We start from the raw sequence: 27,422 nt of genomic DNA, 5'->3' as shown, positions 1-27,422 counted from the left end.
TCTGCATTTTCACGTGCTGCACAAGGGTTTGCAGCAGTCAGAGGTGCCTCGCTAAGGAAGCCCTGCAAAACCGGGGAGCAGCAAGAGAGGGTGCTTGCTCTTTGAGCCATCATTAATACGAGTAAAACACTGCCCACTGCTTCAGCATCACTGCAGTATCAGCGTACGCTTAACGAAGAGATAAGTGCTCAGGGGCAGGTTTTGTGCATGTTTATGGATAGGGGAGGAGTGATGTTGTCCCCTGGAAAACTTGGGATGCTGCAAATGTGTTTTGGACTCGTGTGCTTCAAAGAGCATGTGTCGAGCTCATCTCCCCTCCCTCCCCTTCCTGCCCTCCATCAACAGTCCTGGAACATTAAAGCAGATCGGCTGCAATTTCAAAGCTGCAACTTCAGTGCAGCCGAGTTAGTGATGAGGAAGATAATTAGCAAGTTAAATGTTCAATGCTTTAGTCAAATTATGTTTAATAATATTGAGCTATAAGGAAAGAGGGTGGCAGGAACTGTTAGCAGCTGGCTTTTTCATTATCGATACAGCGTTGTTGTGCAAAGCACTTTCCACTTAATTGAGGCACCCTGGGTTTTATTTCATTTTTCAAGCCTGTTTCTGTGTTCTGCTTCACCCGCCGTTGGCTAGCAATTTGCAGGATTGCAAACGAGCTCGGAGTATTTTAGGAGCCAGTGGTTTTTCAGGAATGAATGCTTTGCCTGTGCTTCATGACTACGATTCAAGTTCTCTTGGCTAACTAGCCCCCAAATTATCTGTGCGTGCAGAGAAGGGCCGTGTTTATGGGTCTGCTGGAGTCTTGATGAAAGCCTCGGACTGCAGTTTCTAGCCGAGGATGAATAAAACACCGCAGGGATCCTCTTCCAGCCCTGAAGTTTAAAATATTAATAGGATATCATTTTCCCGACAAGCGTTGCAACAGGTAGTGAGCACTTTGTTATAAAACATTTCCTCTTAGTGGAACTGCGTATTTTAATGGAAATGCGGTGTCACGTAAATTATTGATATCCAAAAGAAATACGAGTCCACTGTGTGTCCGCAGATATCGAAATCTTTTCAAATGGGCTCTTTCTCCGCGCTCCACTGGATCCCATTCTGCTCCATGAATATTGCAGCCTGCGGGTGCCAAAACAGACCGTGCTCCCCGGGGATCCCCGTGCCGCTTGGGTTGTGATCTGCCGGCGGTGATCCTCTCCCACGAGCGAAAGGCAGCGTGGCTGCGGAGATGGGAAGGGGAGTGCAGGCAGCTTGCGGTGGGGACCACAAGCTTCTCCCGGGGGCCCTTTATTGCCAGTACCAACAGAGGACAAAGAGGGGAGAGCAGGGATGGAAAATAGGAGCGATTCATTCCGAGCAGGCAGGCTTGCTGGCTGGCCATCGAAGCAGAATAGCTCTTTATACTCTTCTAAAAAGGTGGGATGTGGTGGGAGGGAACGGCCAAACTCGGCGGGGTTTCGGCAGCGGTGGGCAGCCTGGCAGGAGCTGGAGAGGGTTTTGTCCCCGCTGCTTGGCAGAGGCTGCGGATCACTGGCTGTCCGCGCGGGGCGAGCTGTCCCCGTGGCTCGATCTGGAGCTGCCACGTTGCTCTCCCTGCCTGTGCCTGTGTTGCTCCGGCAGAGATGGTTTGCAAAGGAGAGAAGTCCCTCTCTGATGGTTCAACAGGCTCTTGTTTGGCTTCCTTACCACGTGCAAAACAAAATTGATGACGAAAATAGCAGTGCTGGCTTCTTTCCTGGTAGAAACAGGGGGAGCGGCACTTTTAGTCTCTCCTACCTTGTCAGAGGGCTCAGCAGCAGCAAGTGGTTTGGGAACATTTTTGAGAAACTTAGATACTCCTGATGTTTTTCCAGCTGCCTGTACAGTTTTCCAGGGAACACAGGAGAAACTCAGCTTTGCTGCAGCAACACAACCCACCCCGGCTTCTCAGACTATCTCCAGAGGAGCAGCAAAGGGCAGACACCCACGCTGCCACCTCCTCAGGGCCACCACGGTGCTGAGCTCGGTGGTCCCCGTCTTGGGCTGAGCACTCGCACAACCCACCAGCATGGACAGGAGCTGCCAAGAAACCCAAGAGCCTTTGCCCAAGTCGTCGCTCCCTCAGGCAGCGTGTTGGGTGGCAAATGCTCTCGGTTGCTAATGGGGGACTGGGGACAGTCCTCCAGCTTTGCTGATCTTTTTGTTTTTTCTCTTTCTCCTCTCCCGTTTCTGGACTCGCAGCAAACCCTGGAGACGAATCTCACCAACCTGGTTAAACGCAACAGTGAACTGGAAAACCAGATGGCCAAGCTGATACAGATCTGCCAGCAAGTGGAGGTTGGTGAGAGCAATCAGGGTACTGGGAGGGTGATGGGGAAGGTGCACTGGGAAGCTCCCAGCTCGAATGACAGGATGCATGGGATTGCTCCTGTGTCCTTTCCCTGGGGGCTGCCCTGGGAACAGAGATGAGCTTGTGGTGGGAAGCATCGCTGATGCTGGGGGGCTGGTGGGAGGCTGAATTGTTTCAGAGAGTTTAGTCCCAAATGAAGGAGGATGCAGGGATGGTTCCCAGGGGTCTGTAGGGTCTGAAGGAGAAGGTGGCAAGACTGGGAGCTACTGGGAAGAGACACAGGCTGCTGGACTGGCTTAGGAAGGGAAGACCTGCTGGCTGCTCTGTGCGTGGGGGATGGCGGATTCTTTTGGTTGAAGCATGGGTGACACAGGGCATGCAAACACAGCTCAGCTCTCAGGGAGGGGGGAAGCGGAGTTGACCCTCTCGTAGCTGCCTCCAGCACTCAGGTGCGGTTTTGCCGGCAGCTTCTGTCTCCTTTGGTGCACAGGTGGGACCCGCTGGGGCTGAGTACTGAAAAACCTCATCGGCAGCTGGAAGGCATTAGTGAGAGTTTGCTTTGGATGCTCAGCGTGCTATAGCCTGCACCCTGCCTTCAAAGGCTGGGGCATCTCCAGCTGCGCTCCCAGAAACAACAAATCCTTTTGACCGTGATGCCTCCGTGCTTCAAATTCCCTATGAAACCGTGGGCTACTTACACCTCCTCTTTCTTGTCTGGGAGTGCTGTTAAAGTAAACTGGTTAATATTTGCAAAGCACTTGGATATCAAAGTGACGAGTGGTCCAGGAAAGCCCAGAAGGAAATTGCTAGCTGTGCCTGCAGAGCAGTGTTGGAGCAGCACGCAGCAGCCACGGCTGGGGCAGCCTCAGCAGGACCAGCCGTCCATGTGGCCGGCCCAAGAAGGGAGCTGTGGTCACATAACTGCAGCTTGTATTGAAACTGCCCAGGTGTGCCCAGGCAGATGTGGAAGTTTCTGTGGGGGTCCTTCTCAGCTCCAGGGTGCTTGTACTGTGTTAATTATATTTCAACCCTTTCCTCTTGGGAAGGAGAGGGTGGGACCCCACCATGCTGGGGTGGGTTGAGCAAAAGTCCTCTCCACAGCCTATTGGAGAGGAGGAGGGAAGCAATGAGTGTCTGCAGGTGCTGGCAAAGAAGCAATATAAAATCCCCACAGCTGTTTGCAAGCATTTAATGGGTGGGGTGTGCTCTCACCCAGGATGTGTTTTGGCTGTAGGAGATCCCTCTCTCAGGAGCAAAGCCAAGGAACTCGAGTCAGCCTGGAGGACAGAGGTACAGGCAGCAATACTGGGAACATCTGGGTGTGCAGTGGGTGAGATGGTCCTCCCCTCTGCAGGGCTGGGTTGGGGGCTTTCCAATGCAGCCCTCCCTTCTGCAGTGCAGGGTCTGACATTCCAGGCATTGGTGCTCCCCAGGGCTGCTGTGTCCACCGTCCGTGAGCTGGGGCTGCACTGCATTTGCGGGTAAGTCTTTCGTGCCGGAGAAGGATGTGTCTACATCTTCTCCAGGGCTTAGGTGAACCAGGGCTGGTAATGAGGACTACTGTTCCCAAGGGAATAAAGGAGGGGTCAGGTGTGATTTGGGGAATTGCAGTGGCTGCAATTTTCACAGCCATGTCTCCCGCATCATTTTTGAGGCATCCCACCTCAGACCCTCTCTGCAGGCTGCTGCCTGGCTGCCCTTCCTCAGGACGGTGCAGTGTCCTGCAGTGGTCCTCATTGAACCTCACCCTGCTTGTTAAAGCTGTTTTCCTCATCTCTCGAATTCATTCTTGGTTCAGGGCCAGCTTCACCCTGTGGCGGTGTAGGCACAGTGACTTGTCCCTGGCCTCTCAGTGCAGGCGGGGATGTTATCTCTATCCTTGCTGCGACAGCAGCTTCCCCTTGCAGGGCAAGGCTGGTCCCAGCCTTTTTCCCGGTTTGCAGCGGCTGGTCTTCTTCCCACTTTCCTTCCTCCTCCCAAACATGTGCATTTTGCCTCCCTGCATCCTTCCTGCTGTCAGACGGCGATTGCAATCTCTCCTGCCTGAGCCCTGAATTCTGTAGCAGAATAGCAACATTCAGGCTTAAGCCAGCAGCAAGTGGGAAAGGCTTTGTAGAGGGGATTACAGAAAGCATCGAAGGAAGAGAGGAGATCACCTTTAATCCTGCTGAAGAAAGGGACTCAGCTGACCTTGCTGCTTTGACCACTTGATCTATAAAACTCTTTGTGTTCCCAGTGTGCAATCAGGCATCTTCTGTTTGCATCCCCAAGGGAAATGTTTGTGCGAGCTGCGTGCAGGGAGAGCCTGTGCCAGCAAACTGACGCTGCCTCTTGGCTGCGTCTCCAGAGTCAGGAGTTCATAAGCGATGCACTCCTGTGGAAAACATTCGAGAGGAAGAAGGCGGTTAATACCTTACTGTTGTTTCAAAGTGCACATACCAATTAATAGCAAATTAATTTGCAGCTTTGTTTACTGAAGTGATACATGGAGAGAGGCTGTCACAATTAGTTTCTTCTTAATGGGCTATTGATTTTTTTGGTTGCTAAATTAAGCAGTGGTTCCTTGAACTAACACCTTTCTAGAGAATAAAAACACCGGGCTGCTGCAGGGATCGCTGACGTGGATTCGGGGGGAGGGTGTCAGTGCCTGAGCAAACATGACGGATATTTGCTTCGCCCTTGGTCACTCCAACCCTTGCTGGGGGGGATGCAAGCCCTGCGGCCTCCCATGCGACTTCCCTGAGCTGCCTCGTGGGCCGAGCAGCCATCGGGGATGTGGGGATGCTGCACACGCTGACTGGAGTCGTTTGCCCATAGCAAAGCACACGGGGAAGTATTTGTGCAGGGAGCTGCAGCTTGTTCTTCACCATCTGTATCTTGGAGAGCGTCTGGGGCTCTCAGGCCAGGAAGGTGCTTCCTAACCCCCGCGTTTCCTGCAGACAGTGTCAGCGTTTTGTTCTTCGCTTGCTAAATAAGGTCCTTTTTGCTGTCCTGATGATCTGGAGAGAGGAAAGGAGTGCAAAATGCCTTTCTGAGAGCGCCAGCAGTGCTGTGTGTGCTGCCAGCAGCTGCAAGCCACTGCTGAGTGCAGCTCAGTGCATGAGGAGGAAGGAGCTGAGACACGCTGTGAGTTTCTCTGGGTTTTGCAGCATGACTGGCCTTCCCGAGTGCGGCTGCGCCGATGCTCCTGCGTCGCTCGTGTTGTCCTGCTTCTCTCTCTGCTGGTGTGTTGTGGTGGCGAGGGGGATTTTTGGCTCTGCAGTAGCAGTGGCTTTTGTCGGGGATGTCTCTTCCTGGGCTGCCTCTTCACCCAGGGCTCAGCAGGTTTGGAGTCACTATGGTAAAAGAGATAGCAAATGGATGTCTTGCAGGCAGAGAAGGAGCCAGAACATCCTTGCAGAGCTGTGGTGACAGTCATCAGCACTCATTGCTCTTATAGGTCATGCTTTGACTCCAAGACCCTACCAGGGATGGAACAGGGATGCATCTGGATGCGCCAGGGCGGTGGGATGTCTTTCCAAACCTCCTCCTCCTCTGAATCCACCTCCAGCATCTTAACGAACTGACCTGTGAAGAATTGAAAGCTATTTGGTATTTCTTTCTGATTCTGGAAGCTTCAGATCTCTAGGCTGTTGTTTTCTACATAGTTTAGGAGTTTTCAGCTTTATCAGTCGTTCTCCTTAAAATAACAGCTGAAATACATTTTTCAGTCTTACTAAATATGCAGTCCTGCCCTTCAGAGGCACCTTTTCAGAGAGCACATTAAAGTGTGAAGTAGAAAATATCTCTGCCCCTCTACGCTTTCCCGTGAGTCTGAATACAGAGGATTTTGCTTTTGAGCTATTTGTGGACATTGCATATAGGCGGACACGTGATCCCAACCTACTCTGCCCATCAAGTCATGGTCAGTGTAAGTCCCACATTACGTCCAGGAAACTGTGCCACCAGTACCCTGAGGTGCACAGGGAGGCATCCCAGAGAAGGACGTTGCGAGTGTCCCCAAGCCACTGAGCCTGTGCTGCCCATTGGCGTCGCAAGGAGTGACTCCCTTCTGTACGGCACGTGGGAGGCTGCCGCTGAGGGACCAAATCCCGTGGCAGTGATCGAAATTCGGACCAAAGAGGGCAGGTAATGACCCTACAAAGAAGCTGAGTTTGTAAAATACCAGGGTGGGTAGCAGGGATGGTACCCACCCTGATGTCCCCATCAGGGAGGGCAGTAGGAGATGCTGCCCGTGTAGCTGCTCTTGCAGGTGGGCTGGTGGCCCTCTGTGCCGTGGCAGCCGCAGGGCTGGCCTTGGTGCAAACTGGTGCCTGTCCCCTGGGGCACGGCTGCCTTGCTACAAAGTCAAAAACCTGTTGAGGGTTTTGGGGGTGACAGTGCTGTGGGGGTGGGATAGGGTCCTCTGCTCCATCTCGGAGCTGGGTTCCTGCTGCCTGGGTGTGGAGGAGGAAGTTTGTGCGTGAATCACGCCTTGGGCTGAGATGATGTTCCTCATCCCTTCCCAAGCCGCAATGCGAGCTCTTCCCAGGTTTGAGTGTTACCATTTGCTTTTTATTGGAGGGCTATATTGTCCCTAGCACATTTCCCACACACACACTGAGAAGGGTGAAGTATTCCCCCCCCCCCCCCCCCCCCCCCCGTCTAAAAGCTCTCCCCACGCCCAGCTTTCCTACAATCGTAGCACCTGCCGAGTCTTCACCCCCAAATGCAGCATTTACCTGGGAACTAGTTCCTCCTAATAAAAGTGGTTTGGCCAGTATCTAGCTGTGCCTGAGCCAGGGCTTTTGCCAGCAGAGCTGTGTTGGTCTGAAATCCCGCCTCTGTGCTCTGCTGGCACTTTGGGGCTGGGACCCTGGCCTGGAAATGCTCCTTTTTGGGCAGAAGGCAGCTGGGGAAAGGGACTGTGGTGGCCTCTGCAGCTTCATCTGCCTTCAGTCTCCCAGATCATGAGCGCTGGCTGAGCTGCAGATTTCTTGCCCTGGGTAGGTTTTCAGATTTAGGATTAATTTAACAAGGAGCCCAGGATTTTTGCTTGGCATGCCAGGTTGGAGGGTGAGCCTGGCACTTGCTAAAGGACCCCCCCTGCTTCTCCTCCTGCTGTTGTTTTTGCAGTCCTGGCACCCAGGGCTCCCGCCTGCCAGCAATAGCAAGCATCGCGGCTGCAAACAGTTGCAAAACAGTCCTGATTTTGTGCTCCTGGGGAATTCGAGTGATGGCCATCTCTGTCTGCATTTGTGCCTCCAGGGGCGAGTGTGCTGCCAGCACCCTCTGCGACAGCCTGGGTTGCAAGGCAGCGCTGTCGCCTTTGCTGTCGCCAGCACAGATTGCTGCAGGCTCCAAACCCTGGGTCTGATTTCCCTTCTCTGCTACCTTGCAGCAGATTTGGAAGATCATCCGCTGTTTTTTCTTGGTGGAGTTATCTTTGCAGACCATCAGCTGTCTCCCACTTCAGTGTTGCATAATCTGCTGGCCAGGTTTAAAAAAAGATCTTGTATCAAATGTGTTTAACTCTGGGTTGCCTTCAGACTTCTCCACTGTTTCGCATAGCTTTGAGAGTACAAAATGAAGAAAACCTATTTATGTCCTCCAGTACACTGTTTAACTTAAGTGATAGCCCTCAATTCCCCTTCTGTAAAGTGTATCCCCCCTTTCCTATCCATCCCCCCAAGCGTGCTGGTCTTTCCTGGGGACAGAGGACTGAAACCTCTGCCTGTGCTTTCACTGCACTCTTTGTATGCCTTCCTTTCAGCTTTAAAATTAAAAAAAAAAAAAAATTGTGTATTTGAAGCCTGAAAAGGGGGTCCAGCAGGGATTAATTAGCTTAAATTAAGCAGGACACATGCAGCTTTTTTTGTAGGAGCAAGCTACTGTTTCCTTCTGCCTCTTGGGGCTGATGCCATGCTCACCTCTGCTCATTCAAGGGGCAGGGTGGGACCCCCCTGTGTCCCCAGCATGCTGACCCCCCACTACCTGCATCCTAATCATCCCATCTCTCTGAAGGGCACACTCTCCACCTTCCTGCCGGCAGCACCAGCTCAAGTTTACCTGGAGGAGCTGCAATTCAGACAAATCCTCCAGCATCTCAGCTCCTGACCACCTTGGGGAGGGCTCCTGCTCTCTAAGGTCCCCAGTGTCCTACCCGGTGCTCCTGGCACACGCCTGGCGCCTGCGTGGCAGAGCCTGGCTGGGCACCGATAGCTCCTGCACCCGTAGCAGTGACGTCTGTGCAGAAGGACCGATGGACTTGGGAGATCGATGAAGGAGGAAATCATCAATGGATCTCCTGCTTGGGCTTCTCTGCTCTTCTTTGAAGCCTTATGGGACAAGTCTGCCATTGTGTCCTGCTGCCATCTCTTGCTGTCCCCCACCCTTGTCTCCGCCAAGGAGTGTGGCTCTGTAGCCTGGGGTGATGAGGGTTTACTGGTCCTCGACAATCTCAAGTAGCATCTTCCAGAGCAAAGCTTCAGAATCGGTCGCTCAAGAGTCCAAACTAAATGGAGGAGCCACACATGCTGGTCTCCCCTGTTTGCAGCATCTGTCCCTTCATGACCAAGGAGCTTGAGTGTCATCTTGCTGCTTTCCCCAAAAGCACGTTGAGAGCCACACAGCCTGCTGGCAATGCCCTGCCTGCCTGGGGGGTATCTTGCTGGTCAGCAGGGGAGGGAGAGCATATGTGATCTCCCTGTGGGCATGTTTTGGTAGATGCTAAGCAGCAAAATTATCATCTTGGCCAACCATCCACATGGCAGAGGCCACAGGGAGACCAGACCTGGTCTGGAAGAGGCCACATCATGTCCAAGGTGGTTTGCAATAGCTGATCAGACCTGAAGGTGACTTTTGGAAAGCTCTGGCTGGTGTGATTGTGTCATCTTCAGTCCCCTGCTGGGACTGACCCAGGTGCCCAGGTCTACACGAGGTCTCCTCATCTCCTGGCTTAAGTCCCTCCTCTTGGTGCAGCGATTCCGGAGGGCAGGGTGGGAGGAAGAACTGGTTGTGCTGTGTAGCGGGTTGTATTTCTTTGCCACTGAACCATAAATACCAGGAACAAGGTTAGGGAGGGAGAAATACAAGCAGCAGTCTGGAAGATGGCTGTGATCATGAAAGTGCTGTTTGATCCTCGCTCCGTTACTCTGCTGGGGGCCGGTCCAGCCGAAGCTGTGTGTCTCGCATTGGGAACCGTGGTAGGAGGGGATGGTGTGGGGAGGAGAATTATGGGTTTGAGCATCACCAGGCTCCCCTTATTGTGAGCCCAGAACAAAATCCATTAGGGGATGGTGCCCCAGTTTAGGAAGTGAACTGCAAGCATGGTAAGAAATTTGCCTTGAGCTGGAGAAAGCTTAAAGATTTATTGCAGTCTGGGCACGCATCCTGCCAAACCTTTGCACTATGAAGAAATGGGGCTTTTTGGAGCAGCAGGTGCTTCCAGCAGCATCTGGTACTTTTTTATTGTTTTAGGGGAAGGATGGCTATTTGTAAAAGGCTTTGCTCAGAGAGAGACTCCCAAGGAGCACTCTGTGACCACGAGGCACTGTAAGCACTGTGCTGTGGCTGAAAAGAAGGGCAATGGAGGCATCTGTGGAGCCCGGGGCTGCCACCCTGCCTGCCTGGCCCTGCCTGCCGGGTTGGCAGCACTGGCGTGCCATGCCCAGCGGCTGCCCAGCTTCCTTGCTCTGTGGGCTGAAAGCTCCAGTGCTGGAGCCCTGCCGAGAGCATCCTGCAGCACCAGGAAGGGGAAGATTTTTCCTCCCCGGGGCCCTGCACCATGCTGCAGAGCTTGGGGCTGCAGCTTGGCACAGTGAGCGGCTGGAGCACAGGTGGGATGGCTACACCAGCCCGACTTGCCCATAGTTGTTGCTGCCCTGAGCCGGTTCAGCCCCTTCATTAAGACCCCACACGGTGTTTCCTGATGTGCCCTTTGCAGCCGTGCAGCCCCCCGTGGGCTCTGCCTGCGCTCCCTCCCTCTGCCCGTGCCGAGTGGTTGCTTTCAGTCTCGCTTCTGCAGATGCTTTGAAGTCACAGCCACCCTTGCTCTTCCAAGCAGGGCACTCATTCATTTTTAAGCCTCTTCTTGCTTTAACTAGCACACGGGCACTGCCTCGGTGTAGGTGCATGAGAGAGCTGTGAGTTTTGCTCAGGAGGGGAGGCCAGCGAAGCTCGCTGCTTCTGCAAGAAGCCTGTGCTGCTCACCTCGAAGCAGGACGGCTAGGGCAGGGTAACCTCCAGCTGCCCCATAGCCGAGGGCAGGATGGGGTTCCCTTGGGAGTGCCAAGAGCAGCCCAAGCGGTGCAGCTGTGGCTGTGCAGAGCACCCAAAAACATGCAGCCTGCCCAGGGAAGGGAGGTGGAGAGATCCCCGAGCATCCCTGCGCAGGGTGGGCACAGGCCAGCGCTGGGTGTCAGCGCTGTCCAGTGGTACCCAAGTTTTGCTGGAAAGCAATGCAGCCGTGGCTGCAGGGGCTTGCTGCTCCCGGGCTGCCACCTCCCCACAGCCCATGCTCCGGGTCTCGAGGAGGGGACGGTACCTATGGAGGAGCGTGTGCCCCACAAGCCACCCAGTGCTGACCTTGGACGTGCAGCAAGGAGAGCTTCACGCCCTCCTCTGGCCTTTTTCCTTCCTCCAGCTGGGGTGGCAATGGATGCAGGCGAGCCAGCCCGCTTCTGTCTGCATTGCGGGGCTGTTATCTCCTGCTCAGCTCAGCCCCTGGCAGCCGGCAGAGCTGGGGCCCAACATGGAGGATATACATCACATTTCTCCCGGTCTGCGCTGGGAGACCTGCGGGGCTGCCGGGCTCGGGGATGAGTGTGTCCCCTCCTGACAGCGTGTGCTTTTGCTGTTCCTGGCCAGGTGAACACAGCCATGCATGAGGCCAAGCTGATGGAGGAGTGTGATGAGCTCATGGAGATCATCCGCCAGCGCAAGCAGGTCATCGCCGTCAAGATCAAGGAGACGAAGGTAAGGAGGGCCGGCTCGTGCATCCAGGGTTCGAGGGTCCCCTCCCGCGCCCGTGGGCTGGCTGCTGCAGGGTCTGCCCTTCCTCTCCGGGCACAGCCCAGCAGTTCGGCAGCCTGTGGTGCTGGGATGTCCCAGCCGCAAGCAGAGGGGCTGCTAGCAGTGTGTGTTGCCTTGCCCGTGAAGGAATTGTTTTGGGCAGCCATCGGTGCACACACCTTCGCCTCCCTGCCGCCCCAAATGGCGCGCAAGTCTGGGTGTCCCTCGCTGCTGCTGTCCCCAGGGCTCTTCCACTGCGGACAGGGCACATGCTTGATGTGGCCGGAGGAGGGAAGGCACATTGATTAGCATGACAAATTGGTGCAGTTTCTTGGATTGGTCCAGACAGCTTCCTCAGGGCTTTTCTAACACGGTGGTGCTAATGTAGTAATGTAGAATTAATATTGAAGGGCCATCCGAGCCCCGCACTGCAGGTAAAGGAGAGGCTACACGCTCTGCATTGCAGCATAGCTGTAGGTGAGCTGGTTTCTCACCCTTTTCTTTGGGGGGGTGTTTGGACCCTTCTTCCAGTGGTTCCACATGTTCTGGCTTTTCCCAGTGGTTTCCGTGCGTTGGAGAGAGGCTGGAGGGCTTGGCTGTAGCTCTGAGCGGCATCCACGGGAGTTTACAGTGCACATGCACAAGCCCTTCGCCTTTCTTACTGAGCTTGAACATGTGTTAGGGACCAGCTCTGCATCCATCACAGTGCCCATAGCTAACCTGGGGAGCAGCATCGCCCCAGATCAAACTTTTTCCGGGAAGAGTTTTGGGTGCGGGTTGCGCTGCGTGCGTACGCAAGAGAGGCAAGCAGCCTGACTCTCAGACACCCTTGGCAGGAGTGGAAGCTTTAAAATGCCTGCTTTTATCCCAGCCACTTCAGGGAACATGTTTTGTGTAACGGTGCCTTCTGCTGGTCCATCTGTCTGTCTGCCTCTCACTTCCCACCTTCTTCCCCTAACATCTTTTGACCATGTTGTCCAGTTTCAGCCATATTTAGCAGGGAGCTGAATGGCTCAAAGATGTTATTTTCCTACAAATTGGCAGCTGGGTGGAGGAGAGAGGCCCTGATTAGTGCCCAAAACCATCAGCAGAAGCAATGCTCAGCTGCTTATACATTGCCAGGATAGGAGCAGCGAGCTTGTGCTCACATAGCTGCAAACCCAGCACCGCACCAGTGGGAGATGGATGTGGGGACGGTGGTACTGGTGGTACCAGGGGGGGGACTGGGTTTGGTTTCCAACGCTAGCCAGAAACTGGAATAAGCCTCTTTGCCGGTGAAATTGGGCTGGAGATGGAAACTTGCGGGTTTGCAGCACAGCAATGCCTCTCTGTAGCCTCCGTGCTGCCGGCACTGGCTGTGGGGAGGCTGGGCAGGTTTCCTCCATTGCTTTCGACACCTCTGAGCAACAATTTCCAAGTGTGAACGGGAAACAGCCTTTCCGAGGAGCCCCAGCCGCAAACATTGGAGAGTTTAAAAAGCTCCAGACACAGAAGAAAGGAGGAAGTGCTGGAGACTGCGCCTGGTTTGAAGTGCTTCAACTGCAGAGTGAGAAATACTGCTTTCCTGCTGAATTGCCATTTGGTTTTCCATTTGTTCTGGGCTGCCTTTCCTGACAAATGGCCTGATGGATGCATGGAGGAGCCTGATCACAGTGGCACATGGCGTTGGAAAGAGTGGCGGTCCTGGGCCTGGGATGGGGCAGCCAATTCCTCCCAGGACCGCTGTGGTAGCTCTGAGATGGAGCTCCTCCGCCTCCACAAGGCAGCGAGAGAGATGTAAGGACCGGAGCAGCAGCCTGCAGTTTGTGCGTGGTCGTGGGTGCAAGCGAGGATGCCAGACGAGAGTGCCTGGAGGGTGACACCTGCCATGCCCAGCCTTTAGGTATCTTTTATTCCAGTAATCCTAAAAAAGAGCTCTCCCTGGATGCGTCACATGCATGTCTTTGGAAACCCACCAGAGATCGGATACTGAGGAACCCACGTGCGGCTCCAAGCTGGGCTCGCACCTTGCAGGGCTTCAGGTTTGTGCTCTGCCAGGGCTCGGATACCACCACCCATGAGACTGGGCAGCACCCTGTAGCGAACATGGCACCGAGGCAGTGGGGATACTTGGGAAGGACCCAGGAGGCATCGAAAATTGTCAGGGAGATTGTGAGAGGAGGAGCAGGAGGGAAGCAGGCAGCTGGGCTGCCCTGAAGAGCACTCTGCCACGGCGTGGATCCGGCCGGCGGGTGCCAGCACTCATGTCGCCTGCTCAGGACGCTGCCGGTGCCGGTGTCACAGCCCAGCCCCGGCTGGCCTCGGGCCAGGGCATCTGCACCTCCTTCTCCCTTGGGCACAGCGGAGGCATCGCCTGGGATTAATGCTGCAGGCTGTGGTTGTTGCGGGGATGTGGCCGAGGAGAGCTGGGTCCGGGCACGCCAGCAGCTCCTGGGAGAGACTGTGGCAAGGGCAGGGGCTCTCCTGCCTCTCCCTGCCTGAGGCTGACAGCTACTGCACAGCTCCCTGAGTCCTCCCTTGAAACAAAAGTCATCTTATTTCTCTTCCTTTTTCTCCTTTTGATAATTTTTTTTCTGACAAGGCTGGTCGTAAAATGAACCATCCATCAGCCCATTAAGCCCCAGCAGGAGAATCGCTTCCTTGTGCAAATAGCCATTTTGAGCTGTGCCTGCCTGCTGCTAGCGAAGATGAGCTCGTGCTCCTCCCCGCTACGTGCTGCTGGGGCACAGCTTGCTGCAGCGTGCTGCTCCCTGCCCTCTCCCCCCGACGCCGTCCCCTGGGATGCTCCCTGGGGTGGCAGCCCTCCCTGTCCCCAAGTCTTGGTGCTGGGACCTTGGGGGTTGCAGAACTCCTGACCAGCCTGAGAAGATCCCCCCAGACCCCAGGGCTCTAGATGGACATGTCCCATGTGCTTTCTGTCGCGGGTCTGACACCCTTGTTTGGATGCCTTTCGTCCAAGCCAACATCTTTTTGCTCACTAACAATCTTGTTGGTGTGCCGGGAAGTGAGGAGGACACAAGAAGCAAATGGCAGTGGCTATGGAGCGATCCACACCATCGTTTAGATGCTGTGTTGCTGGCTTTGTTCACGCATGTCTTATCCCATAAGGTGGCCATCTCTCCGCATGGCGTCCCCCAGCCCTCCCCAGACCCCGGCACTGGGATGGACCAGGTCTCCACGGGATGCTTTCCTCAGAGGTGGGAAGTGCAGCGGGGTGGCTTGGTGAGGGGCAGGATCCCAAGGCAGCCACGCTTTCAGCCCTACCTGGCTGGGAAGAGGCCAGGAGAGTTCGGGTTTAGGGGTGATTGCCACTTATTGCGTATCAGGAGGGGAAAGCACCACCCAGCTTCCTTGGCCCTTTGAAGGGTGCAGCCCTTGGGTGCCAGCTCTGCTGCCCCGAGGGACAGATTGGATATTTGGTCCCACCACTAAGACTGTGGGCTTTGGGGTTTTTCTCACGAACCGATGTGCCCTGAGCACTTACCCTGTAGGCTGCTAGCCCTAACTACAGAAAAGTCTAGCAGCAGTGACCACAGACCCTCAGCAGGATGCACAGAGGAGAACGGGGGCTCTTAGCCCACCCGCTGTCTGGTAAAGGATGGCTGTATTGGGAGAGGCTTGAACAAAACTGAAGTCCCCTCTGTCGTCTGCTGGCCAGGAGGCCCTTGGAGCCAGCTCTGTGCTGGGGCAGTGGGAAGGGATGCCATCCAGAGAGATCTGGACAGGCTGGAGGAGTGGGCCCATGTGAACCTCTTGAGGTTCAACAAGGCCACGTGCAAGGTCCTGCATCTGGGTTGGGGCCATGCCCAGTATCAATACAGGCTGCGGGATGAATGGGTTGGGAGCAGCCCTGCTGAGAAGGACTTGGGGATGCTGGTGGGTGAAAGATTGGACATGAGCCATCAACGTGTGTTCACAGCCCAGAAAGCCAACTGTGCCCTGGGTGCGTGGCCAGCAGGTCGAGGAAGGGGATTCTCCCCCTCTACTCTGCTCTGGTGAGACCCCCCTGGAGCTCTGCATCTGGCTGTGGGATCCCCAGCACAAGGAGGACGTGGACCTGTTGGAGTGGGACCTGAGGAGGCCACAGAAATGGTCTGAGGGATGGAACCCCTCTGCTAGAAGAAAGGCTGAGAGAGTTGGGGTTGTTCAGCCTGGAGAAGAGAAGGCTCCGCAGGGAGACCTTATTGCGGCATTTCAGTAGATAAAGGGGGCTTCTGAGAGAGAAGGAGAGAGAGTTTTTACCACTGGATCAGAAGCAGAGAAGCTGTGGATGCCTCGTCCCTGGAAGTGTTCAAGGTCAGGCTGGACAGGGCTTTGAGCAACCTCATCTAGTGGAAGGTGTCCCTGCCCACAGCGGGGGGGTGGACTAGATGGTCTTTGAAGGTCCCTCCCCACCCAAACCCTTCTGTGATTCTGTGTTTGCACACAACCTCGACCCCCGTGGGAGTTGGGGGGGGGGGACACTGCCAGGGCCATGGGGAGTGAGGCCAGGTTTTGCAGGACAACCCCAGGAGCGTTTTGGGCGCGTGGCAGCTTGCAGGGCCCTGGCAGGAGTGTTTCTGAATTCACAGTGTTATTTGCTGTCACTGTAGTTCAAACTACATTTGAGCATTAAGTCAACAGCGAGTCAGAGCCTGTGACTTCTTGCTGCGGTGGAAGCAGGCTGCACATCTTGTCCTGATAACAGCAGTGGCAACAAATCCAAGTGTCATGTGGCTTAACAAGCACTACCTGCTTCGTCTGGTCCTGTTCCTGGCCACCGGCACGCCAGCCCTGCATGTGTATGTGGCTGTGCGCCTGGGAGCTGGCCAGCCTCTGCGGGGGGAGTGGAGCGATTAAACCACGGTCAAGTGATGTGCTCTGCTCCCTTCTTCCCTCTCCCCCTCTCCTCTGCCTGCTCCTATTGTCCAGCTCCTTCTGGGCTCGTGGCTCTGTCCTGAGACCCGTGGCCATGGCATGGTCAGCCCCATCTGGGATCTTCGTGGGTGCAAGGAGATGCTGCAGCCCAGCATCACTCTGTGGGGACACGGGGCTGGGAGCTGACATCCTCCAAAAGCCCAGGAGAAGGAAGAGGGATAACGTGTGGGTTTCCCTCGTACCTTGGTCACCTAACAGCTCTGCCATCTCTGCTGACAAGTGACAGCTGCCTGGCCACATGTCGTCACCTCCCAGGTTTAACCTGAGCTTCCTCGCTGCTTGAACGGAGCCAGCACAGGGCTGGCTGGGGTAATAAATCTCATGGGATGGGTGCCGGAGTCCAGCAGGTGTTTCTGCCGAATGGCTGGAGCAGGCAGGTACCAGGGGCATCCTCACCTCTGGTAGGTGATGTCCTCATCTGTGCTGGAAACGCAGCGGGCGCTTCCCAAGGGATGCCTCACCCTGGGTGCCTTTGCAGAGCTCGTGGTGCTGGCTGGAGGATGCCCAAGTGTCCTCACCTTGCTGGTAATTCACCCCGAGGTCCCCTCCTGCTGCAGCCCAGCATGCTGCTCTGTGGCTGGCACTGGAGTGGGTGCAGCTGGGTGGGTGCCATGCTGGTCGTGGCGGGGTCCATCGGCTGGCACCCAGCCGTGTGGCAGGGTGCAATGGAAACCCTTAGGTGTTCGGGGGGGGATGCAAAGTCACGGCTTTTTCTTGGCTTGAGGTGCTCGGAGCTCATCTGTTGGCTTTTCACCCTTGGTCTTGTCTATTTTGAGCTCCTGCAGAGGTGCCAGGGGCCACGGTTGCAGCCGTGCAAGGGGAGCAGGGCCCTGCTGTCAGCTGGGGGATTAGCATGCTACTTAATTGTAAATGCACTGACAGCACTGATACCTCAGAAGAACAGCTCGAGCAGCCTCCCGTCACCTCTGGGAGCTCCTGCTCTTGTTTCCTGATGGATTTTCAAACCGCAGACGGGGTGGGGGGTGTGTAGATTGACAGTGTGCTGCAGGGCAGCGCTGGCGAGTGAGGAGAGGAGCTGCCACACGAGCAGCTCTGGGAGCCGCTGTCACGGTGGCTTCACGAGGCTTGCAAAATACCTTGCTCCCTCATTAAAAAAAGGAAACAAGGAAATAATCGGAAGGCGTGCAGCCGAGCAGCACAATGTACTAGCTGGTCCCTTTGGAGGTGGGCTGGGAGAGCTGCGGGTGATCGTATGGAGCAGAGAGGACACGGTTAAATCTGTGCCGTTGCATTCTCACAGGATGAGTCCAGCACGATGCTTGGTTGCAAGTGTGTGCTAAATAAGTGAGAGGAAATGGTGCTTCTCTGGTTGGGTGCCGCAGGCGTGCTCCTGGAGGACCGCTCATTTCATTTTAAGATACATTTGTGCAATGTTCAGGAGAGCCTCGTGTGGGATGTGGCTGCAGAGCACAGGGCAGAGGTCTGAAGTGGGATTTATCATTTCAGAATCTGCTGTTTCAGGTACTCCTGGCCAGGGTCCATCTGCTGAAATTTGCTTTCCCCTCCCCTGAGTGTCTGTGGGGTCCTTTGCTGCAGATGCATGCAGGAACAGGGCAGTGGGAATTTATATTTCATTAGCGAGTGCCTTGTTGCCCCTCTCAAGTTGCTTTTCCAGATACAGTATTACTTCCAGCTTGGCTGCCAACGCAATTCCCAGTGTGCTGATTCCGCCTGCTTTCTTCTGTGTCTTCGTTGGTGCCGATGTAGGATCCAGGACTGCTCCTCCTAAATCAAAATATTGTCTCTGGCACCAGCAAAACATCAGACAGCCAGAGCAATGGTACAGCGGGTTTTAAACACATGGCATTGACCTCAGCCACCTCTGGCTCCTGGCTTTCCTGAGCTCCCCTGTGCTTGCAGCTTAAACAGGAGAACTACCCCCAAAATCTGTCAGCTCCTCTGCAACCTCCCTTTTCCCTCTGACTTGCTCAGCTCCTAGCTCACGTTTGAATTTTCCCATTTCCAGTGTGAAGCTGTCCGGTCTCTGACAAGGCCCCATTGCTTCTGGGTTTCCAGCCCCTTTACCCTCCTGCTTGGTGCCATTCATGCTCTTTGGGAGACGAAGGGATGCTGCAGGGTCTGAGCCCCGGGGCGACCGAGTTTTACCGGGGTGAAGTCGGTACCAGGGGTGGCTGCACACGTGTGTGTGTATTCATGTAGAGACAGGAGGGAATGAAGGGGGTTGCATTTCGTGGTTATTTTGTTGTTGGAGCTGTAGACCTTAATTCAGTAGACCCTACAGAAATATGACCATTGCAATCCATGAGCAGCTTCAGAGATGACCTAGGGCTTGTGCCTGCCTTTCATTTACCTTCGCCCTGACTGCATGGAGGAGGTGGGAGTTTCAAAGGGGCTTTCCCTAGTGCTCCAGTACAGCTTTCTCCTGAGATACAGAGATTTTGCCTAAGAAATAATGTTTCTTCTGGTTTCTTTGCTCCACTCACTACTGCTGAGCACCAGTACTTTGGGGAAGAGAGAAGAGGTGCCATCAAACCTATTCTCTTTATTCCTTAATGGCTTGTTCAGTGCTGTCTTAAGCCATCAGTAAATATCTTCCACAGAGCTTTGCAGGGAAAAGACTGAAGTGCCAGAGGTGCTTTTCCGTGGAGTCACTTCATGTCCCCTTTTGAACGGTGGCTGGGCCAGGTCTGAGTTTCCACTGGACACAGCAGAGCCCTGAGCATGGGCTGTGTGGGACTCACAGGACACTTGTGTGGACGGAACAGAGCCCGTTCAAGCCGTGCGCCCTATTTTGGGGTGCAAATGAGTGCCTGGGCTGGTTTTTCAGCTCCTGCTTCCCTGTGTTGTGGGTAACTCCTGTCCTGTCTTACTGCAGCACCTCACCTTTAATTGCAGAACGATTTGCGGCTGCAAATGTGATGTTTTCCAGCAGCTCTGCTGGGGCTGAGCCAGTGTGAGGTTTCCTTGCCCTGTGCTGAATTGCTTTGCAGGAGCGTTCCGCTCCCAGCCAAATCTACTGAGAGCTGGCACAGGGGGGATGACATTGTTTGCACAGGAGGAGTGGAGAGAGGATGCATTGCTGTCCTGCTCCAGTCACACATGGGACCCTGTCCTGGTTTTGGCTGGGATAGAGTTAACTTTCTTCCTAGTAGCTGGTATAGTGTTATGTTCTGGGTTCAGTATGAGAAGAATGTTGATAACACACTGATGTTTTCAGTTGTTGCTAAGTAGTGTTTAGACTAAGTCAAGGATTTTTCAGCTTCTCATGCCCAGCCAGCAAGAAGGCTGGAGGGGCACAAGAAGTTGGCAGGGAACACGGCCAGGACAGCTGACCCAAACTGGCCAAAGGGATATTCCATATCATGTGATGTCATGCCCAGTATATAAACTGGGGGGAGTGGGGCTGGGAGGAATCGCCACTTGGGAACTAACTGGGCATCGGTCAGCAAGTGGTGAGCAATTGCATTGTGCATCACTTGTTTTGTATATTCTAATTATTTTATTATTATTATTGTCATTTTATTATTGTTATTATTATCATTATTAGTTCCTTCCTTCCTGTTCTATTAAGCTGTACTTGTCTCAACCCATGAGTTTTACCTTTCTCCCAATTCTCTCCCCCATTTCCACTGGGCGGGGCGGGGGGGGGGTGCGGGCAGTGAGTGAGCGGCTGTGTGGTGCTTAGTTACCAGCTGGGGTTAAATCATGACAGACCCTTAGAGCAGTCTGGAGGCTTTTCCCTGGGGCTTTCCCACCTGTGAGCAAAATTTAACATGGTAAGTGCATTGCTGCTGTCCTCCCCAGAGCATCTGGGGACATTTCTGTGCCGTTTTGCTGCTCCTTGCTTCCCCTGAGCAGCCCCTGGCTTAGGATTTGGTTTCTTCTGTGCTTTTCAAGCTATGTGCTGGCTTCTGAGCACCTTTGCTTCCCTCTGCTCCTCTCGCAGGTGATGAAACTGCGGAAGCTGGCCCAGCAGGTTGCTAACTGCCGGCAGTGTCTTGAGCGTTCGACGGTCCTCATCAACCAGGCAGAGCACATCCTGAAGGAGAACGACCATGCGCGGTTCCTGCAGACGGCCAGGAATGTGGCCGAGAGGTGGGCTGGCCTGCTTGGCTCGGGACAGCGATGGCATGTCGCTGGCATTGTCCCCTGGTTGCAGCTCCCTGCCCAGGGACGCCCCGTCCTCCCCCCTGCAGCCTTGCAGCGTGCTGCCCTCAAATAAACACTGGGCTTGGGGGGGTCACCGCTTCCCATCCCTCGCAGGACACAAGTTGCATGGCAGGTCCTAACAAAGCTGAACATCTACTGTGGGAGCAAATATCATTCCATGGGGGGAAAGTGGTGGAAATGCCAATCCGAAGGGAGCTCGGGGGGCAGGTGGGGCTGGGACCCCCCAGGGATGGAGCCCCCCCCCACCTCTCTGGGGACCTGTCCCCAGGCCAGGCCACTCTCCTGGGGCAGGAGCAGCAGTTAGTAGGTGCAAGCCGGTTTCCCAACAGCGTGTAATGTCCCTGTGAGGCTGCTCGCACCCTTTTAATCCCCCACCTCGCTGCTGCTGGGTGTCGGGAGCGGCGTGCACCCTGATGCGTATTGATGGTCTCTTCTTTTCTTTCAGGGTCGCCATGGCAACTGCATCCTCTCAGGTTCTGATACCAGATATCAATTTTAATGACGCCTTTGAAAACTTTGCTTTAGATTTTTCCAGAGAGAAGAAGCTGCTGGAGGGGCTGGATTATCTAACCGGTGAGTGCACAGGCACGCTGCCCGTTGCCTGCGCCCTGCATCTTCCCCACAGCCCCCCTCCGCGCCCCGCTGAGGGCTGGCAGGCATATTTTAAAGCAAACTAGATTGCCGCTCATTCTCACCACTAAAAAATGCCTGGTCAGCTGTGGCAGAGCAGGGGTTTGTCACCAGGACAGTGATGTGTCCCCATTCTCCTGTTGCACTCTGCCTCTCCTGGAGGACAGGTGGAAAAGTTCAGAAAGCAGGTGAAAAACGATGGTCTCCACAAGGCGGGGAGGAGGCTGATGCCCATAAGGATCGGAGAGGGTCGATTACAGGGAGGGAACGGTGAATTAACCAATTATTGTACTTCTAATGCACTGCATGCTTTAGCATTTCCCTTTTGCTGCCCTTTTTGTGGGTCTCTGGGTGCTAAGTTATGAACTCCGGTGGGCAGAGACTTTGCTGGGCCTCTTGGTGCTGCCTTGATGACCGCAGCAGAGGCCGAATGCTGCTCTTGCCCTTGTCTGGGACGATGTGGGGTGTCCAGGAGCAGCCCTGCTGCAACCAACTGCCGCTGGACCGTGCTGTATGCTGGAAAACCAGTGGGAGGGATGAAAGCTCCGGAGAAGCGAGGACATCGTTACTCGCCCAAATCTGATTTTCTTCATTGTGAAGCAGATCAGCTTGCAATGAAAGGTTAATGACAAACATGTGTCCGGAACAGTTATGGGACAAAATACTTACTCCACAACCAGTGCTGAGAAATAGGTGGATTGTGAAGTGGCTTCTCAGCTTGGTTCAGGGTGGGGGTGTCAGACCTGGTGGAGGCAGCAGTCAAAACCCCTCATTCTGGCACGTCTGAAAACATGCTGGCCCCTGGATATTTTGTTATCGCACTAAAAAGTTTAGTTAAGTGGGAAACACAAGGATAGATAAAATGAGACAGTTGTTTGTGTCAAGAGACTCTGCTCCCCTCACAAGCCCATCTCTATCCTTAAGCGAGTAAAAAAGCCCTAGGTATATTAAGAAAAGAAAGCACAAACTTACCGAAATACATTATCTGTGATCTCCCGCAGCGCCGAACCCGCCGTCTGTCCGAGAGGAGCTTTGCACGGCCTCCCATGACACGATCACCGTCCACTGGATCTCAGAGGACGAGTTCAGCGTCAGCTCCTATGAGCTGCAGTACACCATCTTCACCGGCCAAGCCAACTTCATCAGTAAGTCACTGCGTGCTACCGTGGTTTGGAGGACCGTGGTCCGCTTCGGGAAGAAAAAGGTTCTTGGGGAGAATCAGCAGGTTTAAAGGCTGGGAATTAGGGGAGGATACTGCCACAAAGGATCCTCTGAGGACACCGCTCAGGGCTGTAATCAAAATGATGGAGGGCCACCCCATGCTGGGGGTCCATAACTGAATTGTTTTGCCCTGCGCTTGGCGTCTGCAACCTCGGCTCGGTGAAGCGTGTGGTGCATTAGAGGGTCTCATCCGTTTCACAGCTACCAGATCTGTACATCTCACACCGCACGCTGGGATCGTACAGGCAGGGCAGCGCCAGCTGCTCTGTGGGCTGATAATTAAGAGTGATTTATGTACCTTCCATATCAATATTGAGGCACGTCTCCAGGTAATTTTTCCTGAAAATAACCGCCGTACCTAATTATTTTTCCACACCACCACAAATTTGCTGGGCAGGAATGGGATTTGAGGACCAAGGAGGGCTCTCGCTGATGGGTCTGTCGTGGTACCTAATCACTTAAGAAGTGCTGTGGTTGGACAAGAAGGAACCTGTGGCTCAGGTCGCAGCATCCAGCTCCTCTGGGAGAGCCTGGGCTTTCTGGATTCATGAAATATGCTCAACGTATTTTCCATGCCGTGATACCTTGTAGTGCAACAGGACAGCTTTAAAACAGTTTTACAGGGCTGAACCTGCCCCCAGGCTTGCCACAAGGTCAGGACAGCAACCTCTTAGATACAAAGCTCCCTCCTGGATATTTGTTATTTGATGAAGACTGTGGTAGTTACGGGGTTTTTAATATTACAAATATTTTAACAGTGCATTTAACAGCTGTCTCCACTGTTTGGGGAGGGAGGTAATGGGATCCAGAGACATCCACGCAATGGATGGCTGGTTGTTCGCAGGGCACCCTCAGAGGCGTGGTGTGTGCTCAACCAGAGTGAGCAGGAGAAAGCGAGCTTGTGATTATGGTGACTTTGAAGGGATGCACTCTGCCCCTCGTCCTGCTGCCTGAGTGCGATGGAAAACAGAAGCAGTGAAGGAAACAAAGGAAGCAGAAGCAATGAAAGGAAAATAAGGTGGTTTTTTGGAGGAGGAAAACAGAGACTGTTGCAAACTGGGGGGAGGTAGAGCAACTCTGGCAAAGCTTCGTTCTGTTCCGGTGACCTCCTGCTACTCTTCCAAAGATCAGGACTGGAGGGGTTTTGCATTCTGGAGGAAAGTTAATTTGTGGGCTGTGTTATAGGAGAGAGTCCGGGGAAACTGCTTGTTTCATACAAGAAAAAAATATGGATGTTGTAATGGGAGAACAAAAATACAGCTTCCAGTTTGTCTGCCCTGAAGTAGTGCTTTGGAAGAGCACAGCATTCCCCAGCATGGCTTGTGCAAGGAAGTTTTATTCCTGGTTTTTCTTAGTAGCACTTAACCATTGTAGGAAGTGCTGACAAAATGCTTCAGAGTGGACTTTTTGGGCCGCTGTCAGTTTATCTCACTGATCAGGAAGACATCGGTGCTGGAAGCACAGTGTCGCAGCACAGGAAGGCTGTTAAGTGCACTTTAAAATATGCAGGAAGCTGCCAGAGAAAGTTACTGCTTGCGACTTTCAAAGCTGATTAAACTTGCATCTCCAGCCTTTGCCCTCATTTTGGAAAACAAGATGATTTATTTCCTCTCGGTCAGAGGTTAGTTATAGGTACCCAGTGCTACAGCAGCTAGATTTCCCCTGCTCAGTTCTCGTCTCCTCCCCCAGCCACAACATGTCTCCAGCGTTTTGTCCTTCTCTGAAAGCCCAGGAGAGCTCAGCAACCTCTTTGGCTGCGTTCTTAGATGGCCACCAGCCTCCATCTCCCCTGCACCTGCCAGCTGAGTAGGAAACGTGAACCGTGCTGGTATCACCGGGTTGTTTAGGTGGGGAGGGACCTGAAGGTCTTTGCACCAGCTCTGCGTAAGCCGGGCTGACTTAGGGCTCGGTCAGGTTGCTCAGGGCTTGCTTCTTGAGTATGGACCATCTCCAAGGACGGAGAGTCCCCAGCTCTCAGGGCCCTGCTCCAGTGCTTCCCCACCCCCAGCTAGAAGAATTTTTTCCTTACTTAACCAAGATTTCCGCCGCTGCAAATTGTGCCCTGGCACTGGGGCTGTGCCAGGGGAAGGGTCTGGCTCCCAGTTCTCCTCATATGCCGCTTTGGGCGCATGGCTTGGACTCCAATCCATCGAGGGGCTTGGGAATTAGTCACCTACCCACCTTTGGGGCTGTGTGGGTTTGGCACAGGCGTTAGGGTGGGGGCTGTGGAAACTGCAGGGGCTATGAACAGCAAGGGCAGCTCTGGAAGAAAGCCCAGAGGGGCACACGTCAGGAGTGTCTTCCTTGGCCGACTTTGGTATCTCTTCATAGAAGGAGTAAAGAAAACATCCGTTAACATCTCAAAGGAGAAAATGAATAATACATTGTCACTTGAAATAACACAGTCGGGTCTGGGTGATGAGAGTGTTTGAGTCCTGGCTGAACTCATGCATGAAGAGACACTGGAAATAGTGCGCTAGGGCTCACCTAGCAGGAGCACGAGGAGGCTTCCCATGAAAGGAAATACCTTTTTCAAAGATTACACAGTTGGCCAGTGGAAACCATCCCCTTCACGCTCTCTTTAAAGCCAAGAGCTCGGCAGGAGTCGGACATTTTTATGGATGATGAAAGCTGCAATAAAAAGGATTTTTTTTAAGCTTTGGCAAGGATAGAAGCCTTCAGTCTTCAAGGCCAACCCCTTCTTGGTTGTTTTGGGAAAGAAACCTGCTTGGGAGGCCAAATCATTCCCAGACTGTCATCTTCCAGCCACCTTCTCCTTTCTGATGAAGGATCCAAAGCTGGTCCTTGTCTGCAGGGAGATAACACCTACCAGTGCTTGGCTGAAAGCTGTGTGCTCCGATGAAAGCAGCTCTGCATGTAGGATGCAATTGGTATCACAGCTGTTTTATTTTCTACTTCAAATAACATTGCTCTGCTCCCCTAGGCCATTTCCACGTATATTTTAAACCAAATCCAGGCTGACAATGACTGCAACCTGCCCTTGTCCTCTGGCTGAGCAAGCCACTGGAAATAAACAAACACCCCAATGTAGGCCTTAAAAGAGGAGGTGTGGAGCGTTTTCCAGGCTCCTGCCTTCCAGCCATGTGCACGTATGCTGGCAATAGGAGGCTAAAAACCCTCCTTCAGTCACCCTTAATTCACAAACCGCTCCTCACATATCGTCTCGCCCCTCGCCTCCAGACCTGCTGGATCCGAGAAGCCTCCAGATACTGCTTCTGAGCTTCCTCCTTATTCTTCTTTTGGTTTAAAGCAACAGTCCCATGTTGTGATAGCTGCCCCAAAGCCGTTTTCAGAGAGCCCAGAGCTGCTGCGTGCTGCAGCGGGTGGTCCTGGGCACTTGCTGCCCCCGGCCCGTTCGTGCCAGCACTGGAGGTTGCTCCTGAAACCCGCAGCATCCTTTTCCCCCAGTGCTGGCTGCTCAACATACTTGTGCAGTCTGCAGGTTATTCTCACCCCAGCTATGCTGGTGGCAGTAGCAGCATCTGCGGCACCATGTAGGGCTTTTCTCCTTTCCTGGAGCATTGTGTCATCCCACCTTAGATACAACACTACATTTTCAGTATGTGCCAGGCCCTGCAGCTCTGGCAGTGCAAGCCACTGCAGTGTTAGGGCTTAATGCCTCCAGGGTCTTTGGGCTCTTAATTCCTTTCCATTTCCAGAAAGATTTTAGGCTCCTGAATGTTTTCCAAGCATCCCTTTGCTGGGAGCTGTAATTGTCTTGGAACCACTTGGCAGACCAGTCTACACAGGGAGACGAAGCATCAGCATCCCTTGGACCTGGATTATTGCTTCCCACCCCAAAGCACTGAGTGCCATGCAGGAGGAGGATTAGAGTGCAAACATGTCCCTTCCTGCTGCCAGCATTGCATATTGCAGCCCCCAGAGCAGTGGGGAGGTTGTTCTGCAGGAGCGAAGAAATGTGAGAGGATGATGCTGGGCATCACTTTCTCCCAGCTACTGGCAGCTGCCTGTGCCATCTGCCCTGGCTGGAAGGTTGAATTCCTTTCTCTCTGCACCCTTTCCCCATCACTTCCCACGGCGGCATCTTGAGATGCCAGCGCCCCACTCCTGGCTTTGCCTTACTAAGCATTGCCTTTATGTGATAATAAAAAAGGCTCTTTGAGTTGCTGGGGTTTATCATCTATGGAAATTTTCCTGCAGGTGCTCATAACTCTCACGCAGGCGGTAAATCAGCCTAAAGGGATGTGTGGTCAGTAAGCTCTGTGTTAGCAGCATGTGGTCTTTGTATTCTGACCTTTCCTGTGAATAAATCTTCCCCCCTCTCCTGTACCGCAGGTCTCTACAACTCCATGGACAGCTGGATGATCGTCCCCAACATCAAGCAGAACCACTACACCGTCCACGGGCTCCAGAGCGGCACCCGCTACATCTTCCTCGTCAAGGCCATAAACCAGGCGGGCAGCCGAAACAGCGAACCCGCCAGGCTCAAGACAAACAGTACGTGCCCGGGCGCTCGCCTTGCCTTGGTGGGTGGTGGGAGAGCAGCTCCATTGGCGCTCGAGTCCAAAGGGGTACGGCTGAGCCGCTCCCTGCGAGCCCACAGTTGCTGGCAGTGTGATGGAGGCCCCCGGGCTATTTAATTTAACATGTCCGTCTTACTCGGTGTCTCAGCTCCTTCCCTGCCTTGAGGGATGGTGTCCTGCTACCCCACGCAGTGCCTGGGGCTCCCATCAGCTCTCTGCTCCTGTCGGCACCCATCTCTATGGGTTCCTGGGGCAGCTGGGTTTTAGGAGATCATGAAGGTCCATTTCTGGTCACTTTACATCACTGGGCTTTTGGGGGCAGATGTATGGAGTCCCAGGGCAATTGTGTGCTTGTGCGTGGCTTTACTTACAGGGCGTTGCAATTCTGGGGAGCCATAAGGAGATTGAAAAGTGTCTGTGTGGTAGTGGATGGGGCTTTGCAGCCGCACGCAAAGCAGAAAAGAAGTTGTGCTTCCCATCACCTCAGGGATGGCCAAGGAGGGTTAAATATGTTTAGGGAATTCAGAGCGAGACTCGGTCAGAAATCAGAGGGCAGCAGAACCGGACCCGTCCCGACAAGGAGGGAGTTTCTGGGTCTGTAGTGGGAGGAGGGAAGCCTTTTCCCGTTGAAGGGCAGGAAACGCTGTGGGGCCGTCAGTGCCGGCTGCCTGGGG

General features: G+C 54.0%; 2 protein-coding genes across 12 annotated transcripts in view; one reads left to right on the top strand and one right to left on the bottom strand.

Moving 5' to 3' along the window:
- The window catches only part of MID2 (midline 2), a 138,917-nt gene that overhangs the window by 94,659 nt on the left and 16,836 nt on the right, over positions 1 to 27,422 (top strand). For all 3 annotated transcript variants that reach the window (XM_041119209.1, XM_029996715.2, XM_029996714.2), the window contains exons 3-8: positions 2,224 to 2,319; positions 11,180 to 11,287; positions 20,169 to 20,317; positions 20,838 to 20,965; positions 22,024 to 22,167; positions 26,561 to 26,722. In XM_041119209.1, the coding sequence (XP_040975143.1) occupies positions 2,224 to 2,319; positions 11,180 to 11,287; positions 20,169 to 20,317; positions 20,838 to 20,965; positions 22,024 to 22,167; positions 26,561 to 26,722 (787 nt within the window). The remainder of the gene's footprint in view (positions 1 to 2,223; positions 2,320 to 11,179; positions 11,288 to 20,168; positions 20,318 to 20,837; positions 20,966 to 22,023; positions 22,168 to 26,560; positions 26,723 to 27,422) is intronic.
- Positions 445 to 21,849, bottom strand: LOC121232513. Of its 9 annotated transcripts, none has more exons than XM_041119218.1 (5): positions 21,692 to 21,849; positions 5,200 to 5,899; positions 4,080 to 4,706; positions 3,639 to 3,892; positions 445 to 1,738 (listed from the first exon to the last, which is right to left on the bottom strand). In XM_041119218.1, exons 3-5 carry the CDS (start codon positions 4,465 to 4,467, stop codon positions 1,412 to 1,414), a joined length of 969 nt encoding a protein of 322 aa, XP_040975152.1. In that variant the 5' UTR covers positions 4,468 to 4,706; positions 5,200 to 5,899; positions 21,692 to 21,849; the 3' UTR covers positions 445 to 1,411. The 9 variants fall into 9 exon arrangements, 7 of the variants coding, with proteins under 7 accessions (XP_040975152.1, XP_040975153.1, XP_040975148.1 ...); XM_041119219.1 differs by having other exon boundaries at positions 5,200 to 5,667; XM_041119214.1 differs by lacking the exon at positions 21,692 to 21,849 and adding an exon at positions 7,054 to 11,170.

This window comes from Aquila chrysaetos, chromosome 21, assembly GCF_900496995.4.
Source record: "Aquila chrysaetos chrysaetos chromosome 21, bAquChr1.4, whole genome shotgun sequence".
Taxonomy (NCBI): Eukaryota; Metazoa; Chordata; class Aves; order Accipitriformes; family Accipitridae; genus Aquila; species Aquila chrysaetos.
Note: the sequence above shows the minus strand (reverse complement) of the source record. Positions and strands in the feature narration are given on the sequence as shown.

What these genes read in the sequence shown, in the direction of transcription:
- LOC121232513 (XM_041119218.1), bottom strand. Translation starts at nt 4,467, where the DNA reads ATGCTTTCTGTAATCCCCTCTACAAAGCCTTTCCCACTTGCTGCTGGC. An exon ending in AAACAGCTTTAACAAGCAGG is followed by an intron (nt 3,893 to 4,079) that starts GTGAGGTTCAAT and finishes CCTTGGGAACAG; the next exon opens with TAGTCCTCATTACCAGCCCT. An exon ending in TGCACACCCAGATGTTCCCA is followed by an intron (nt 1,739 to 3,638) that starts GTATTGCTGCCT and finishes TGTTTCTACCAG; the next exon opens with GAAAGAAGCCAGCACTGCTA.